Source organism: Elephas maximus, chromosome 8, assembly GCF_024166365.1.
Source record: "Elephas maximus indicus isolate mEleMax1 chromosome 8, mEleMax1 primary haplotype, whole genome shotgun sequence".
NCBI lineage: Eukaryota > Metazoa > Chordata > Mammalia > Proboscidea > Elephantidae > Elephas > Elephas maximus.
Genome location: NC_064826.1, coordinates 113,497,715 through 113,514,984, shown reverse-complemented (window position 1 = coordinate 113,514,984; position 17,270 = coordinate 113,497,715). Strand labels below are relative to the sequence as shown.

General features: G+C 37.8%; 1 protein-coding gene across 3 annotated transcripts in view; it reads right to left on the bottom strand.

The window, feature by feature from the left end:
- The window catches only part of ZPBP (zona pellucida binding protein), a 191,562-nt gene extending 175,462 nt beyond the window's left edge, over window positions 1–16,100 (bottom strand). For all 3 annotated transcript variants that reach the window (XM_049893820.1, XM_049893821.1, XM_049893822.1), the window contains exons 1-2: window positions 15,892–16,100; window positions 11,871–11,951 (exon numbers count right to left, since the gene is read on the bottom strand). In XM_049893820.1, coding sequence (XP_049749777.1) covers window positions 11,871–11,951; window positions 15,892–16,018 — 208 coding nt within the window. In that variant the 5' untranslated portion in view covers window positions 16,019–16,100. The remainder of the gene's footprint in view (window positions 1–11,870; window positions 11,952–15,891) is intronic.
- Window positions 16,101–17,270: the final 1,170 nt, after the last annotated feature.

Below are 17,270 nucleotides of genomic sequence, written 5' to 3'. Positions count from 1 at the left end.
GTGGTGCAGCACAATTTTCTGGATAAAAATTACAAAGTGATTAAAAGTCAACAAATATGTACTTAGGCTGATTTTCAACAGTAGTCCCCGTGGATGCCTGAAACCACAGATAGCACCAAACCTTATATATATTATGATTTGTCCTATATATACATACCTATGATACAATTTAATTTATATATTAGGCGCAGGAAGTGATTAGCAACAATAACTAGTAAAATAGAAAAATAATACTATACTGTAATAAAAGTTACGTGAATGACGGAGGTGGGACAGCCTGAGACTTCATCATGCTATGTACTCATTTAACATTTTCAAACCGAGGGCGACCATGGCTAACTAAAACTGTGGAAAGGAAAACCAGGGATAAGGAGGGAGGAGGGGCTTCTGTGTTAAGCATTTTGTTCCATTTTGCTTTAAAATTTAAAGAATCCTGATAAGTAGACAAGCAAAAACTATATTCTCAAGAGAATATAAAATGAACACAGTGAAGATTCAATTAATACTCTTTTGAGTTCAGTCATAAGTAAGCTTTTAGAAAAAGGTTCCAACAAATGTTCAGAAATAGAATGCCAACTTTTCACTGATTCACCATATTTGAAGATTACTGCGATCAAGTAAAATAAAAAACATTTTTGAGAATCAAAATAAACTTTGAAGAAGTGCTTCTAAAGTTTCACCATAAAGTATGATACTTTTCAGTGGATATCCATCCTAAGGTTAAGAGAGTTCCCTCTACTCTTGGTTGACTTATTTTTTATCATAAATTAGTATTAAAATTTAACAAATGCTTTTACTAAATCTATTGAGTTTTTTTCTTCTTGAATATTTTAATAAAATGATTGACATTAACAGATTGCCTTCCTAGAATAAATCTAATTGGTCATGCTTTTTTACCTAAACACTTTTGGATTCAATTCGCAAATATTTTTCTCTGGATATTTGCATCTGTGTTCCCAAATTTAACTTACGTATAATTTTTTTTCTTGTATTATCCTTTATCCTTTTCCAATTTCAGTATTAAAGCTGTTATTTATTATTATTAATGTAGGCATCTAAGATTATAATGGCCTCCTAAAATGAAATGTGCAAATGTTCTTCTACAAATTTTCTCTGAAAGGTCATACATAGGATTTTTGTTTCTTTTTCCCTTGGAAAATATATAACCTAGTGGGTGGAGTAGGAAAACAAATTTGTGACTACTAAGAACTGATTACTAGTCTACTCAGTGATTTAATAAAGTCTTTTAGAAATTTATATTTTACTACAGAATTATCCATTTCAAACATTCAGAATATTAACTTACAGTTTTTAAAATTTCACCATATCTTCAGTTATTCATAATGTTTATTTGTACTTTAGTTATTTTCTCATGATAAATTTTGCCAAAAGCCTATTAATTGTTGCAAAGATAGCTTTTGTTCTATTGAACCTCTTTATTTTGTTCTTTTTTTAATTAATTTCTGCTCTTCTTTTTCCTATTTCTTTCCTAGTTTTTTTCAGTTTACAAGTCTCTTAGTCTCTCTACCTTCTTTTAAAAATACTTACTCCAACAATTTCCACTCCTTAGAATGACTTACAGGCCATCCTTTCTATGATCTCTCTTTTACATATATCTTAAAAAAATCAAACCCATTGTCACAAAGTAGGTTCCAATTCACTGCAACCCTATAGGACAGAGTAGAATTGACCCATAGTTTTTCCAAGGCTGTACATCTTTACAGAAGCAGGCTGCCGTATCTTTCTCCTACAGAACAGCTTGTGGGATCAAATTCCCAACCTTCTGGTTAGCAGCTGAGCACTTAACCACTGCACGACTAGGGCTCCTTTCATAAACATATCTTACTATACCTCTTTTCACATGCTTTGCCCTTATCATGTCAAACTACTTATATAATTCCCTAAAGTAGCAAATTGCACCACTCCTTTGTGATTTTACTCATGTAAGTACCTAAATGCCTCCTCATATTTGGAGTCTCAACTCCAACATACCCTTTTTTCTCTGGATTTTTTGACAGTGCAAGAGGCCCCAGCCAGTACTATCCCCTCTTCTCATGCCCATTAAACTTTGTAGACATTTCAGTCACAGCAAAAGTAAGCAAATCCAGCCAGATTTCCCAAAGGAAGATCAATATATCAAAATAAATAATATTCTTCTATATCAGAAATAATTATAATAAAAAACAAGATAACATTTTTGGGAACAATTAACAGGTATTAATCTATAATCAAACAAAATACGAGGAACATTTTTAGCCTGTATCAAAAAATTAGGCTACACTGCCATAATAATGAACGGGTAGAATTATTATTTAACAGATACTAATTTTTTTTTAATTTACACCCATATTTATGGTATATAGTCAACACAGTTGCAAGTAGAATCCCAACACAATTTTTTAAGATACTCGTAAATACTTACTCTAAAATGTATTTGAAAGACTAAAGGTTCATAAATAGCTAAGGCAATTCAATAAAAGAAAAGCAAAGAGAAGAGATGTTATTAAAATATATTACAAAGTTACATTAATAAAGTGGACTTTGTTGTCAGGTGCTGTCGAGTCAGTTCCGACTCATAGCAACCCTATGCACAACAGAACGAAACACTGCCCAGTCCTATACCATCCTTACAACTGTTGTTATGCTTGAGCTCATTGTTGCAGCCACTGGGTCAATCCACCACATTCAGGGCCTTCCTCTTTTCCACTGACCCTGTACTTTGCCAAGCGTGATGTCCTTCTCCAGGGAATGATCCCTCCTGACAACATATCCAAAGTGTGTAAGACACAGTCTCGCCATCTGTTCGTTCCTTTGGCAGTCCATGGTATATTCAGTATTCTTCCCCAACACCACAATTCAGAGGCGTCAATTCTTCTTCGGTCTTCCTTATCCATTGTCCAGCTTTCACATGCATACGAGGCTACTGAAAATACCATGTCTTGTGTCAGGCACACCTTAGTTTTCAAGGTGACATCTTTGCTTTTCCGCACCTTAAAGAGGTGTTTTGCAGCAGATTTACCCAATGCAATGCGTTGCCTGATTTCTTGACTGCTACTTCCATGGCTGTTGATCGTGGATCCAAGTAAAATGAAATCCTTGACAGCTTCAATCTTTTCTCCGTTTATCATGATGCTGCTCACTGGTCCAGTTGTGAGGACTTCTGTTTTCTTTATGTTGAGGTGCAATCCATACTGAAGGCTGTGATCTTTAATCTTCATTAGTAAGTTCTTCAAGTCCTTTTTGCTTTCAGCAAGCAAGGTTGTATCATCTGCATAACACAGGTTGTTAATGAGTCTTCCTCCAATCCTGATGCCCTGTTCTTCTTCATATAGAGTGGACTAGTACAGACAAAAAGCAATAAATGGAAAAGAACAGTGGGTCTAGAAAAATTCAAACAAGTATAAAAAACTGCTATATGATAGAAATACCACCCTGAATCACTGGAGAAAATGTAGGTTATTAATAAATAATGTTAGAAAAAATATACCACTCTACACACAAAAAAGTTAGATGAATATCTCAAAGCAAAATAAAAAATAAATTCCAGGTGGACTGAAAACATGAAGGTAAAATCATATCAATTTTAAAGAAAATGTAAAATATCTGTATGACTTTGAGATATAAATAACATATTTCTCTTTGGGATATAAAAGGATGTTTCTCAATGCAAAAAACACATACATATAAAGAAAAATACTGAACTCAACTTCTTAAATATTAGCAATTTCTGTTTAGGCCTATATATCACAGATTTAACAGATATGACAGCTAGGAGATGATACTTGCAAACAACATAATAAAGGCTTAATAACTGAAATATATAAGTAATATTCAAGGTACTCCTTAGCAAACCACAAGAAAAAGTCAAGCAAAGGTAACAATGCCAGGTTAGCAAAAATCAAAAAGTTGGGTAATATTTAGTGTTGGTGAGGATGTCAGAACAGGTACAGATGAGACATACAAAATGGTATTAATTACACACACCAAAAAAAAAAAAAAAATAGACTGACTTGGAAGTGCGACAAAGATGTAAATGAATATTTATTGAATAAATGCAAACACAAGTGAATGAAAGCTGAAGGCCAGCTGAACAGAAAATACTAAGTAAAAGGTTAAAACAAAGATCACAGAATAGAAAAGGACATAGAGAAACAATGAGATCTTACATTTCAGAAAGAACTGAAGAAATTTGAGGCAAGAAAAATCAGTCAGCATTCTGTGGAGCTACAACTAGTAAAATATCATATAAGAATCTACTATGTGATGTAAGAACTGACTGTTGAATTGAAAAACAAAAATCCATTTTTAAGATCAAGTTTAATCTTGTACAGCAAAATAAAAAAAAGAAGGAAATGAGTTAAGATCAGCAGTTCAGATGGCAAGCTGCCAGCTCACAGGCTGTAGAAGCTGACAAATCCCAATATCATCAGGCAATGTGATAGGCTGCTGCTTCAAGTTTGAACCGAAGGTCAGATGATGACAAGCCAGATGCACGATCCAGAGCGAGCAAAGGCCAGCAAGCTTCACCGAAATTTCCATATATATTGGATGCAGGCCACACCCCCAAGGAAACTCTCCTTACAACTGACTGGCTGATCACATCAGATCACATCATGGAGGTGATTACATTATATCACAAAGTGGAGAATAACTACATCATTACATAATTGTCAAATTATATTATTACATAACTGCCAAACTACATCACTATATAACTGCCAAACCACTGGGAATCATGGCCCAGCCAACTTGACACATAACCTTAACTTTCACAAAAACCAACAGTTTGCAATCACAGTGAAAACCAGCACTCCAGCAGCCAACAGAGAGGTCAGATGGAATAGAGCTAACTCAAAGCAAAAGGATGGGAAAAGATGTACCATGCAACAGTAGCCAAAAGAGAGCTGAGCTATATCAGACAAAATAGACTTTAAGACAAAAATTGTTACTACAAATACAAAGAACGATAGATTAACAAAGGGCCATTCCATCAAGAAGATATAACAATTATAAATATATATGCATCTAACAACAGAGCTCCTAAATACATGGAACACAAACTGACAGATCTGAAGAAAAAACTGACAATTCAAAAATAATCATTGAAGACTCCAACATGCCATTTTCAACAAAGTATAAAACTAGATAGACAATAAGCATGAAATCAGGAGACATGAACAACACTATAAACCAACTAGACCTAATAAACATTTATAGACCACTCCACTCAGTGAGTGAAATATATATTCTTCTCAAATGCATATGGAATATTCTCTAGGATACACAACGTGTTAATACCATAAAACAAACATCAAATTTCAAAATACTGAAATCTCATAAAATATGTTATTACAACACAATCGAATGAAATTAGAAATAAATAACAGAAGGAAAATTGGGAAATTCAAAAATATGTGAAAGTTAACTAACAAGTGGACCAAGTATAAATCATTAGGGGAATTAGAAAATACTTTGAGAAGCATGAAACAAAAATACAGTGTGCCAGAACTGATGAAATGTCGTGAAAGCAGTGCTCAGAGGAAAATTTATAGCTGTAAATACCTATACTAAAAGAAGAAGAAAAATCTAAAATCAATAACCTTCCACCTTAGGAGAGTCAAGAATAGAAGGAGGAAATGGAATGTGTGGCTAACTGCCTCCATGAACAACTGCCTCCTCTGCCATGAGACCAGAAGAACTGGGTGATGCTTGGCTACCACCACTGAACATTATTATCAAAGATTCTACAGCAGAAATCTAATCAAAAGAGGGAAAACGAAGAACAGAATTTAAAACTCTCATGGAATTCAGACTTTCCAGAGTCATTGTGGGTGGATGAACCCCTGAAACTATTGCCCTGAGATAATCTTTAAACCTTAAACCAAAAATACTCCTGAAGTCTTCTTAAAATCAAATGATAGTTTAGCTTAACTAGTAAAGAATGTTTTCCTTAGAGTATTGTGCTCTTTTAAGATGTATCTATATAGATCAAATTGACAACAGCAACTCAAAAAATTAGACAGGAAACTTAGGGGGCAGTGAGCTTATGTTAATGGGGAAGGAACAACTCAAAAAGAGAGTAAGAATGGTTGTACAACTCAAAGAATGTTATCAGTGTCACTGATTTGTACATGCAGAAATTGTTGAATTAGAGTAAGTTTGGCTGTATATTTTCAACAACAAAAAACAAATAAATTGTAATATAATAATAATAATAATAACCTTCCATTTATGAGATTATAAAAAGATAGCAAACTAAACCCAAAGAAAGCATAAGGAAATAAAAATTAGAGTGGAAATAGAGAATACAAAAGTAATAAAGACAATCAACAAAATCAAAAGTGAGTTCTCTGAAAAAATCAACAAAATTGACAAAACTTTAACCAGACTGACCAATAAAAAATACAGAAGATTCAAATTACTAAAACCAGGAAGGAAAGATTTATTGATTTATTGAAATTTAAAAGGGTTTTAACTTGTATGCTGATAAACTAGATACTGTAGATGAGATGAACAAATTCCTATAAAGACACAAACCACCAAAACTGACTCAAAAAGAAATAGAAAATCTTAATATGTCTAAAACAAGATAATGAATTAATTTGAAAAAATAAAAAAACTTCCCACAAGGAAAAGCCCATAACCAGAGGGCTTCTCTGACAAATTTTACCAAATATTTAAAGAATTAACAATCATTCACAAACTCTTCCAAAAAACAGAAGAGGAGCGAACATTTCCCAACTCATTCTATCATAGCAGTAATACCCTGAAACCAAAATCAGACAAAGACATCATAAGAAAATTACATACCAATAGCTCTTATGAATACAGATGGGTAATTTCTAAAAATATAAGAGAACCAAATCAAACAACTTATAAAAAGGATTTTACATCATAACCAAGTAAGAGTTATGCTAAAAATTCAAATTTGGTTCAACATATAAAAATCAGTAAGTGTAATATATCTATAAAGAAAAAAACCTGTATGATCATCTCAATAGACACACAGAAAAGCATCTGACAAAAATCCAACACCGTTTTCATAATAAAAACACTCAACAAACTAGAGTAGAAGGGAACTTCCTCAATTTAATAAATGGAATCTACAAAAAAACTCACAGCTAACATCATCTTTAACGGTGAAAGACTCAACACTTTCCCTCTAAGATTAAGAAGAATACAAGGATGTCTACTTGGCACGTCTATACTACAAAGTACTGGATGTTTTAGCCAGAGCAATTAGGCAAGAAAAAATAAAGATCATTCAAATTGGAAAGGAGGAAATAAAACTATCTCTATATGCAGATCACATGATCCTGTATATAGAAAATACTAAGGAATCTGCAAAAAGAAAAAAAAAACTAAAGCTAGTAACTAGCAAGTTTGCAGGATACAATGTCAATATATAAAAATCTACTATATTTCTACATAATTGCAATGAACACTCTGCACAGTGACCCTATAGGACACAGTAGAACCTTCCCATAGGATTTCCAAGAAGCAGCTGGTGTATTCCAACCGCAGAACTTTTGGTTACCAGCTGAGCTCTTAACCACTATGCCACCAGGGCTCCAACGAAATAAAGAAGACTATTCATTTATAATAGTATCAAAAAGAATAAAATACTTAGGAATATATTTAACAAAGTGAATGCAAGACTTGCACACTGAAAACTACAAATGCCATTGATGGAAACTGAAGACCTAAATAAACAGACATCCATGTTCACGGAAAGCTTAATATTGTTAAAAATGGCAATACTCCTCAAATTCATCCTCAGATTCAACACATTCCCTATCAAACCTCCAGTTGCCATTTTTGCACAATTTGAAAAGTTTTCTCTAATTCATTTAGAATCACAAGGGATCTAAATAGCCAAAATAATCTTGAAAAAAAACAAGATTGTAGGACTCAGACTTCCCATTTTTAAAACCTACTACAAAGCAAGAGTAATCAAAAGAGTATGGTACTGGTATAAGGACAGATATACAGATGGATAGATCTATAGATCTACATATCTAGATCTAGATAGAAGGATAGATCAATAGATAGAATTGAGAGCCAGAAATAAATTCATGTATCTATGGTCAACTGATTTTCAACAAGGGTGCCAAGTTCATTTCAACGGGGGAAGAACAAACTCCTCAACAAATGGTGCTGTGACAACTGGATATCCACATGCAAAAGAATGAAGTTCTACTCCTGCCTCACACCATACACAAAAATTAACTCAAAATTAATCAAAGACATAAATACAAGAGCTAAAACTATAAAACTCTTAGAATATAGGTATAAATATTTGTAACTACTGATTAAACAATGGTCATTAGGGAAATGCAAATCAAAACCACACTGATGATGGAACAGGACAGCAGTAGGATGCAGATCTTAAATTCTCATAAAAGACCAGGCTTAATAGTCTGACTGAAACTGGAGGGACCCTGACGGTCATGGTCCCTGGACCCTTTGATAGCCCAAGGTTGGAACCATTCCCGAAACCAACTCTACAGACAGGGATTGGCCTAGACTCTAGATAATGATGCTGGTGAGGAGAGAACTTTGTGGCTCATGTAGACACATGAGACTATGTGAGCAACTCCTGGCTGGTGGCAAGATGAGAAGATGGGGACAAGAGCTGGTTGAATGGACACAGGGAATACAGGGTGGAGAGGAGGAATGTGCTGTCTCATCAAGGGGAGAGCAGCTGGGAGTGCATGTCAGTGTGTATGGCTTTTTTGTATCAGAGACTGATTTGATTTGTAAACTTTTACCTAAAGCACAGTAAATTAAAACGCACACACACACACGCACACACACATTGAAATTAACATTTTACACCCAGTGGTTAAAAGCTCAGCTGCTCAACAAAAGGTCAGCAGTTTGAATCCACCAGCCACTCCTTGGAAACCCTATGGGGCAGCTCTGTCATATAGGATCACTATGAGTCGGAATCAACTAGATGGCAATGGATTTGGTTTTTTTGGTTTTATGAAGGAGTCCTGGTGGCCAATGGTTAAGTGCTTGGCTGCTAACCAAAATGCAACCAATTCGAACCCACCAGCAGCTCCACCAGAAAAGTCTTGGCGGTCTACTCCCATAAAGATTACAGCCTGGGAAGGCCAATGGAGCAGTTCTACTCTGTCATATAGGGTTGACTCAATGACACCCAGCAACAACAACAGGATGGCTATAATGAAAAAGACAGTCAATAGCAAGTATTGGCAAAGATGTGAAGAAAGTGGAACTCTTGTACATTGCTGGTGGCAAAGTAAAATAGTGTGGCCACTTTGGAACATACTTTGGCAGTTTCTCAAAAAGTTAAACATAGAGTTACTATATAACTTAGCAATCTACTAGATACACCCAAGAAAACTGAAAGCATATGCTCCCACAGAAACCTGTACACAATGTTCCACAAAAGTTCTTTGCAGCATTATTCAAAACAGCCAAAAAGTGGAAGAAACCTTAAATATCCATCAACTGATGAAAGGATAAACAAATGTGGCTGGGTCCATACAATGTAATAATATTCAGCCATAAAAAGGAATGACGTGCTGATACCTACAACATGGATGAATCTTGAAGACATCATTGTAAGTAATAGAAACCAGAGACAAAAGGTTACATATTATATCATGACATTTATATGAAATGTCTAAAACAGACAAAAAATGGACTAAAACCCTTTCAAGACCCAATTATTTTCTCCTTTGAAGTTTTTGATGATACTATATGTTTTCACTAATGAAGGACCAATTCAGAATTTTTGTTATGATTTATGGATTTTGATACCCATTATCTGGCATCAAGTATGTCCCCGCATACAGTGGATAATGATGTAAATCCTGCCGATGACTCAATGATAAAATCAGGGCTTTTTAGTTTTTTAATTTTATTTCTTGAAAATTTGCAAAACATGAGGTAAAACATGAAGACACCTGGGAATAACTACACACACATTTTAGTCTAGTCTCCTCCTTCTTAGTGTTTTTATTGTTTCTCACGAAGCTTTTCAAAACGTGGTCCAATGCATTCTTCCTTACTGCAAAAGCAGTACCTACAGCCCAAATAAAGCCAAGGGATTTTTTTTTTTTTTTTAAACTCAGGAGAATTACCACTACAATGCATTTGTCATTACTGAAAAAGCAGTACTTACAGTCCAAATAAATAAAACTAAAGTACAGGGTCAGCGGAAAAGAGGAAGACCCTCAACAAGGTAGACTGACACAGTGGCTGCAACAATGAGCACAAGCATCTAACGATTGTAAGGATGGTGCAGGACCGAGCAGTGTTTTGTTCTGTCGTGCATAGGGTCGCTGTGAGTTGGAACCAACTCAACGGCACCTAACAACAACAAAGGAATTTGAATCTCAGGAAAATTACCACTATTATTTATTCTTCATTATAACAAAATCAGTACTAACAGCTAAGAAGCAGAAACAGCTGCCCGGGAATACCGCAGGACTACTCACAGCAGTGCATTCTACCTGCCACAAGTAGAAGTAATGATTGGGCCCTAGTTTGAATGCAGAGTAAGAATAAGTTATAGGAGTTCCAATCTCTTAAAAAGTACCACTGCAATGCATTATTCCTTATCGGAAAGGTATCATTTACTGCTCAGAAGCTAGAAAAGAAGGGAGCCAGTAACACCTGTAAATAATGAATAGTGTAAAGGAGAAAATGGCCACTATCACTGAATGAAGGCTGGCAATAGCTTATGCTCATAATTACATTCCCGAAAGAACACAGTAACTAGGAAATATGGTGTGGAGGCTTACCTCACAGGAATAAAAGCAAACCTGTCAAAAGTTTAGAAAATTCACACATCTAAGAGGCATCATCTAAGACAGTGCTCAATCTACACAAAAATGAGGCTTCCACTAAGGACTTCTGAGTTTCACACATTTCAAAAGGCTCTCACCTTGAGGCTAAATGCGTTAAAATCGGGCTACCTCCTTTCCAAAGAACTGCAGAGGCATAAAAAGTGGGTGGGATACAGTATGTCCCACAGGTCTTCAAAGAGTTAGTGGTTGCCAGGAGCTGAAAAGGACAGGGCAATGGGGAGTTTGTGCTTAATGGACATGGGGTGTCTTCACTGAAAATGTTCTGGAATTAGACGGTAGACAAGGCTACAATGAGTCTCTGGGTGGTGCAAACAGTTAATGCTCATGGCTGCTAACTGCAAAGTTGGCGGGTCAAGTCTATGCAGAGGTGGCTCAGAAGAGAGGCCAGATGATCTACTTCCAAAAAATCACCCCCTGAAAACTTCCTGGAGCACAGTTCTACTGTGACACAAATGGGGTCGCCATGAGTTGAAATCGACTTGATAACAATTATTCTTAATTAACGCACAACTTTGTGAACATACTCATTGCTGAGTTGCACACTTTAAGAGGAGATATTTTATGGCATGTGTATTATACTTCAATAAAAATAAGTAAAAGGTAAAGAGTGGTTGCTATGGCTCATGTAACCACTACAAAACCTTCAGTAATTCTTAAATCTTCAAAATATGTAGATCTTATTGAAATAAGTTTACTGTGTATGAACTGCATACACTTAATATTACTATAGTTATCATACAGTAACAAACAAAAAATATCATAAGCTACGTTAACCAGATAAATTTTTAGAAATAACTTAGCAGTTAAAATAGCTTAGCAGTTACACCAAACAGAGTTAGGCCAAGACGAATCTAACTATAAAGAAACAATTTTAATCCATTCCTACAGAATGAAAAAGGTCTTCCTGTAGAATAAAAAGACAGAGATAGCTAGAGAAAATTTAGCTTTGTGGGTAAAACTAGTAAAATTTAATTAAACGAACGGTAATTACTCTCTTAAAATTCCAGAAAATTTACTTATAAATACCTGGAAAATTTGTTGATCCCACTATTTTCACCAAATCTTGGGACAAATGAAATCCTCTTGGTAATCGTATCAAATAGCCAACTGTCAAAAACAAACAGAAATGACCAACAATTTGTAGAAATTCCAAGAGATTGAAATAACTATTTGATCTTGGCTGAAGGGGAAGGCCATAAATCATTCTCCTGACATCTGATATCTCTGATCCAATTCCACTTCCCTTCATCTGTCCCAATGTAATAAATTCACCTACTGCTTCTCATATCCTCCCTACTTTATCTGACTTGTGGTTTTTTCTACATCCACATAGAACAGACCCTTTATTTTAAAAGTTCAAATTTCCCACCCTTCAATAACCAAATCACAAAGTCCTTCTCCATCAAATTTTCTGTTTGTCTCTTTCATTTATTACCTCTATATTACATCATGGAGCCCCGATGGCACAGCAGTTACGAGTTTGGCTGCTAACCATAAAAGGTTGGCAGTTCACATCACGAACAGCTCCTTGGAAACCCTATGGGACACTTCTACTCTGTCCTATAGGGTTGCTAAGGGTCGGAATCGACTCGATGGCAATGGGTTTGGTTTTGGGGACCTCTCTTATGATACCCATTCTACAATGCATTATAATTATCTATACATATATATCATTTTCCTTATTAGATCATAAACCTCATTTTATAGCAGGACCAGGGTTTATGTCAATTTATCAAGAATCACTACAAACATAATACCTTGCATAAGTTGTTGTTGTTAGGTGCCATTGAGTCTATTGCCACTCATAGTGACCCTATGAACAACAGAATGAAACTGCCCAATCCTGTGATAGCCTCTCAATAGTTACTATGTTTGCCCATGACTGCAGAGACTGTGTCAATCCATCTCATTGAGAATCTTCCTCTTTTTTGCTAACCATTTACCTTACCAAGCATGATGTCCATCTCCATATAGTAGGTATTAAATGCTGTTGTGTTGTTGTTAGGTGCCTTTGAGTCAATTTTGACTCATAGTGATCCCACACGACAGAGCAGAACAGCCCCAAAGGGTTTTCTAGGCTGTAATCTGTGTGAGCAGATCGCCAGGCCTTTCTCTGAGGAGCTGTTAGGTGGGTACGGACCACCAACTTTTCAGTCAGCAGTCAAGTGCTTAACCATTGCACCACCAGGGCTCTTTAAATGTTAAACAGTAATTGTTACAGTATATTGATACCCTTCAGTCATTACTGAGCAAACAAACATGATGGACATAACACTGTAGTGTGCATAGAACAAACTGGACGTGCAGTATAAAATATGCAATAAAGCACTATATTCCAATAACCTTTAATAGAGAGGTAGTAAAGTGTTCTGCAAGCGTGGGATTCAAAGTCAAAGTACTGAGTTTAAGTTCTAATTCTGGCACTTACTGATCTTGGGAAAGTCACTTGAAGCTCTAGTAGCTTAAGCTTCCCCATGGGTATAATGGGACTAATAATAATTGGAGCTTAAAGAGTTTTTGTAGGGACTGGATGAATATTGTACAAACTGTAAAATTCTATACAAACATCAGGTCTTTAATATTCAGAGGTCTCACAGGGTCACTATGAGTGGGAACCATGCCTGTTATAATCCCATTTGGGAATGGGTTATCTTTGTTATGTTAATGAGATAGGATTAGTGCAGGGTATGTCTTAAATCAGTCTCCTTTGAGATAAAAAAGAAATGAAACAAGCAAGCTAAAGAAGCAGAGATGAGGGAAGAAAGATGCTGCCAAGCAGCATGAAAACTGCCCAGGAGTAGAAGCTCAGAAGAGGTAAGAACTTTCCCCCAGAGTCTGCAGAGACAGAAAGCCTTCCCCTAGAGCTGGCACCCTAAATTCAGACTTCTAGCCTCCTAAACCATGGGAAAATAAATTTTTTCTTTTAAAGCCATCCACTTGTGGTATTTCTGTCATAGCAGCACTAGAAAACTAAGACAGAATTTAGTACGTCTGTCTGATCTTGACTCATAGGGTCGCTATGAGTCAGAATCGACTCAAGGGCAGTGGATTTTTCGTTTTGGTCTCATCTTGTGATTTTACTAAAAGACAGCCAAGTGTAATTTAAAAAACAAAACACACTCTTTAGTACCTGGGACAAGCTCATGAACCATATTCAAGAAGCATCCTGCTCCTACAGGGCAATTATAGGGGCATCACTGGCTGTTCTAGTACTTACAGTAGATGAATGGACTCTGGATCCTCGATACCTGGACTTTGGCACATCCTGTGATAGCTAATCATTTCACTTCTGTCCTTTCTCCACCCTGTGCCGTTCCTACATCCCAAAGCCCTTTTATACTTATGCTCTTGAAGTCTTCTTTTCTTATTCCCCATTATTTGAACAACTTTTAGCACTTTAAACAAATCTCTTCTGTGCTTTTTATTCATCAATTTTGGGAGATATTTTACTTTTAAAGAGTCTAATATCTGAACACCAAATGATGCAAACTTTCTAGTTAAACAATAGTTCAATTAAACTCTAACTTCTTCCTTTGCCGTGTGTTCATCAGTATCTTAAAGATATTTTGGAAATAAGATAAAGTATTTCGGTTCTCTGGGTACAAGTAAGGAAACAAACGGTGTTAAGCAACACGGTCAAAACTTAAAAATCCCAGCTTTTCCTGCAGTTTACAGCTACAACCAATAGATGGAGCTCCACTATCACTGATACGTCAAAGCAGCACAGTAACTAAACCTGTTGCTGTCCAGTGGATTCTGACTCACAGAGACTTACAGGACAGAGCAGAACTAACTGCCCCAGAGGGTTTCTAAGGAGCGGCTGGTGGATTTGAACTGCAGATCTTTTTGTTAGCAGCCGAGCTCTTAACCACTACACCACCAGGGCTCAAGCACCATAACTACTAATTTTAAAATATATTGAAATATTAGGCACAATATATCATTACATCAGCTATATGTAAGGAACCAACAAAGTTAACACACTGAAATGCAAAGATGGAAAACGGCCCATGAAATGAATTACGGAGTTAACAGCCATTTCAACTTTAAAGCCTCAGATACAGATGCTTTAATGATCTCTCCTATTTATACACTAACTTTCCCTGGCATTTGTTTCTCCATGTATACGTAGGGTTCCTTTCTTTGCCTTCACTAAAAAAATAAACCTCTTGTCAGATATTAGTGAGTACAGTCACATGACAAAGGAAAAAAGTTCTCTGCAGCAGTGGTTTCCAAAGTGTGGTCCCAGGCCTGCAGCATCAACGTCTCCTGGGATTTGTAAGAAATGTAAATTCTCTGACGAACTCCAGACCCACAGAGTATGAAATTCTGGGAGTGAGGCCATCAAGGTTTTAAGAAGCCCACCGAGTGACTGTGATGCCAGCTCAAGTTTGAGAACCATTTCTCTAGTCTAGAAGATCTTTGGGATGAGTATACTTTTGTGGTTCCACACAGAAAAGGTTTGGTTAAGTGTGATCACGTGTATATGCGAAGTCTTAAGGAAGTGTTTACAAGTGCAGACACGGGGTCGAGGGCACCTGCGGCCCCAATGAGCACCAAAAAAAAAACAAACCGGTTGCCATCGAGCGGATTCCGACTCAGAGCGACCCTACAGGACGGAGTAGAACCGCTCCATAGGGTTTCCAGCGAGAGGCTGGTGGATTGTAACTACTGACCTTTTGGTTAGCAGCCAAACTATTAACCACTAAGCCACCCGGGGTTTCCAAATGAGCACAGACGCATCGAATGTTTCAGGTTGTTCTTTAAGACCCCACACGTGCTGCACAAAGTTGGAGGAAATGGGAGGGAAGGCATTAGTTTTTTCTTTTTGGGGGGTGAAGGGGGATGAGTGGTGGTGATAAAATATATGTATATATGATATTTAAATGCTATCAAGAAAACCCATCCTATAATTTGAACAGGAAAACGACTTGTTTCCAACTTGCAGCTCCCAGGTTGCCCCGCGCCTGCAGCGACGTCTTCGCACCACGGACAATACCGGACTCCGGAAGCCAACCCAGGCGACCCCTGAGAGCCACCGCCTCACCTGACGGGGGCGCCCGCACAAGGAAGGCGGAGAGGACGAGGAGCACAGCGGGACCGGAGAGCCGAGAGCCCACATCCCGAGCCCGCCTCCTGCCCCGCCGCACCCGGCCCCGGGCCGAGGCCTCCATTCACTCGTCGCCGCCTGCCGACCGTCGGCGCAGACGATCGTTACGCGACGCGCGCCCACCCGCCCTGGGCCACACGCGCCGGCTGGAGTTGGCGGGCCACGGCGGGCCGGAAGGAGGGGCCGCCACTTCCGCTGTGGGCGGGCTCGGGTGGGTGGCCGCGGAGCCCGCGTGGTGGGGCTGGGGAGGCCCAGAGGTCTTCGCAGGCGGGTGGGTGTGGTCCAGGAGTCCGGAGGGCAATCGCTAAGAGGTAGTCAAGTGTCAGCTGTGCCTGACGTTGAACCTCAGAACTTCACAGCCACTCGGGGAGCCTTGGAGAGGATACGCGACTTGCTGAAGATTGTGAAACTAGGAGAGGAATGGTGGGCCCCAAAGCCCGAGCTTTGTGCGTTCACGGGCAGAGCGAAAGCCCTTTTTATAAGCTAAGGCGGTGGACTTAGGAGTCGCGTATTCGTGGGCCAACTCTGAACAGCAGGTACTCCCTGTGGTAAGAATTGAGAACCTGTTTGCAGTGGTTAAGCGTTTGGCTGCTAACCAAAAGGTTGGCACTTCGAATGCACCAGCTGCTCCTGGAAAACCGTATGGGGCAATTCTCCTCTGTCCTGTAGGGTTGCTAGGAGTCGGAATAGCCTGGACGTCAACGAGTACAGGTATAGCCCTTAGAGGGTCGCCTGGAACTGTTCCTGTTTCATTGGTCCATGAAACTTAATTGCGAGATGAATGGAAGGCATACATATTAGGAGTGAAAGGTGAGGCTTGGTGGGAAAAACCCAGATGAAAATGACTTTGCAACACAGCCTGGAAGACAGTTTTTTGTCTTCTAGTGTCCGGAAAAAAAAAAGTATAAAACCATGCATCAGCTCAAGAGGTCATTGTAGCCAGACCGTGTTTCAGAGAGCTTGAAAGAGAATCATGCCTCTACTGTGTTCTGCAACTAGAAGGGTTTATTTAATGGGAACAGAGCTACAAAAGAAATTTATGCAGTTGGTGCAAATACGAGGAAGAACAAAGTTCGAGCAACTAGAGACAGTGCCTGATAACAATGTGCAGATTCCTTGAGTTCACTGGATACATTTATGCATATGTTAATTGATAAACTGAGTACAGTTTATTCCACTGAGTAGATTGATCTCTCAAGAAGTTCTAGTCTATATAAAGTCCTGGGTTAAATTTAGACGGTCCAGCCATGTTTTCCTAAAGAGAGATGTAAATAATTTGCATCCAGCCAGCATTGTGGTCAATACCTTGTAGATCT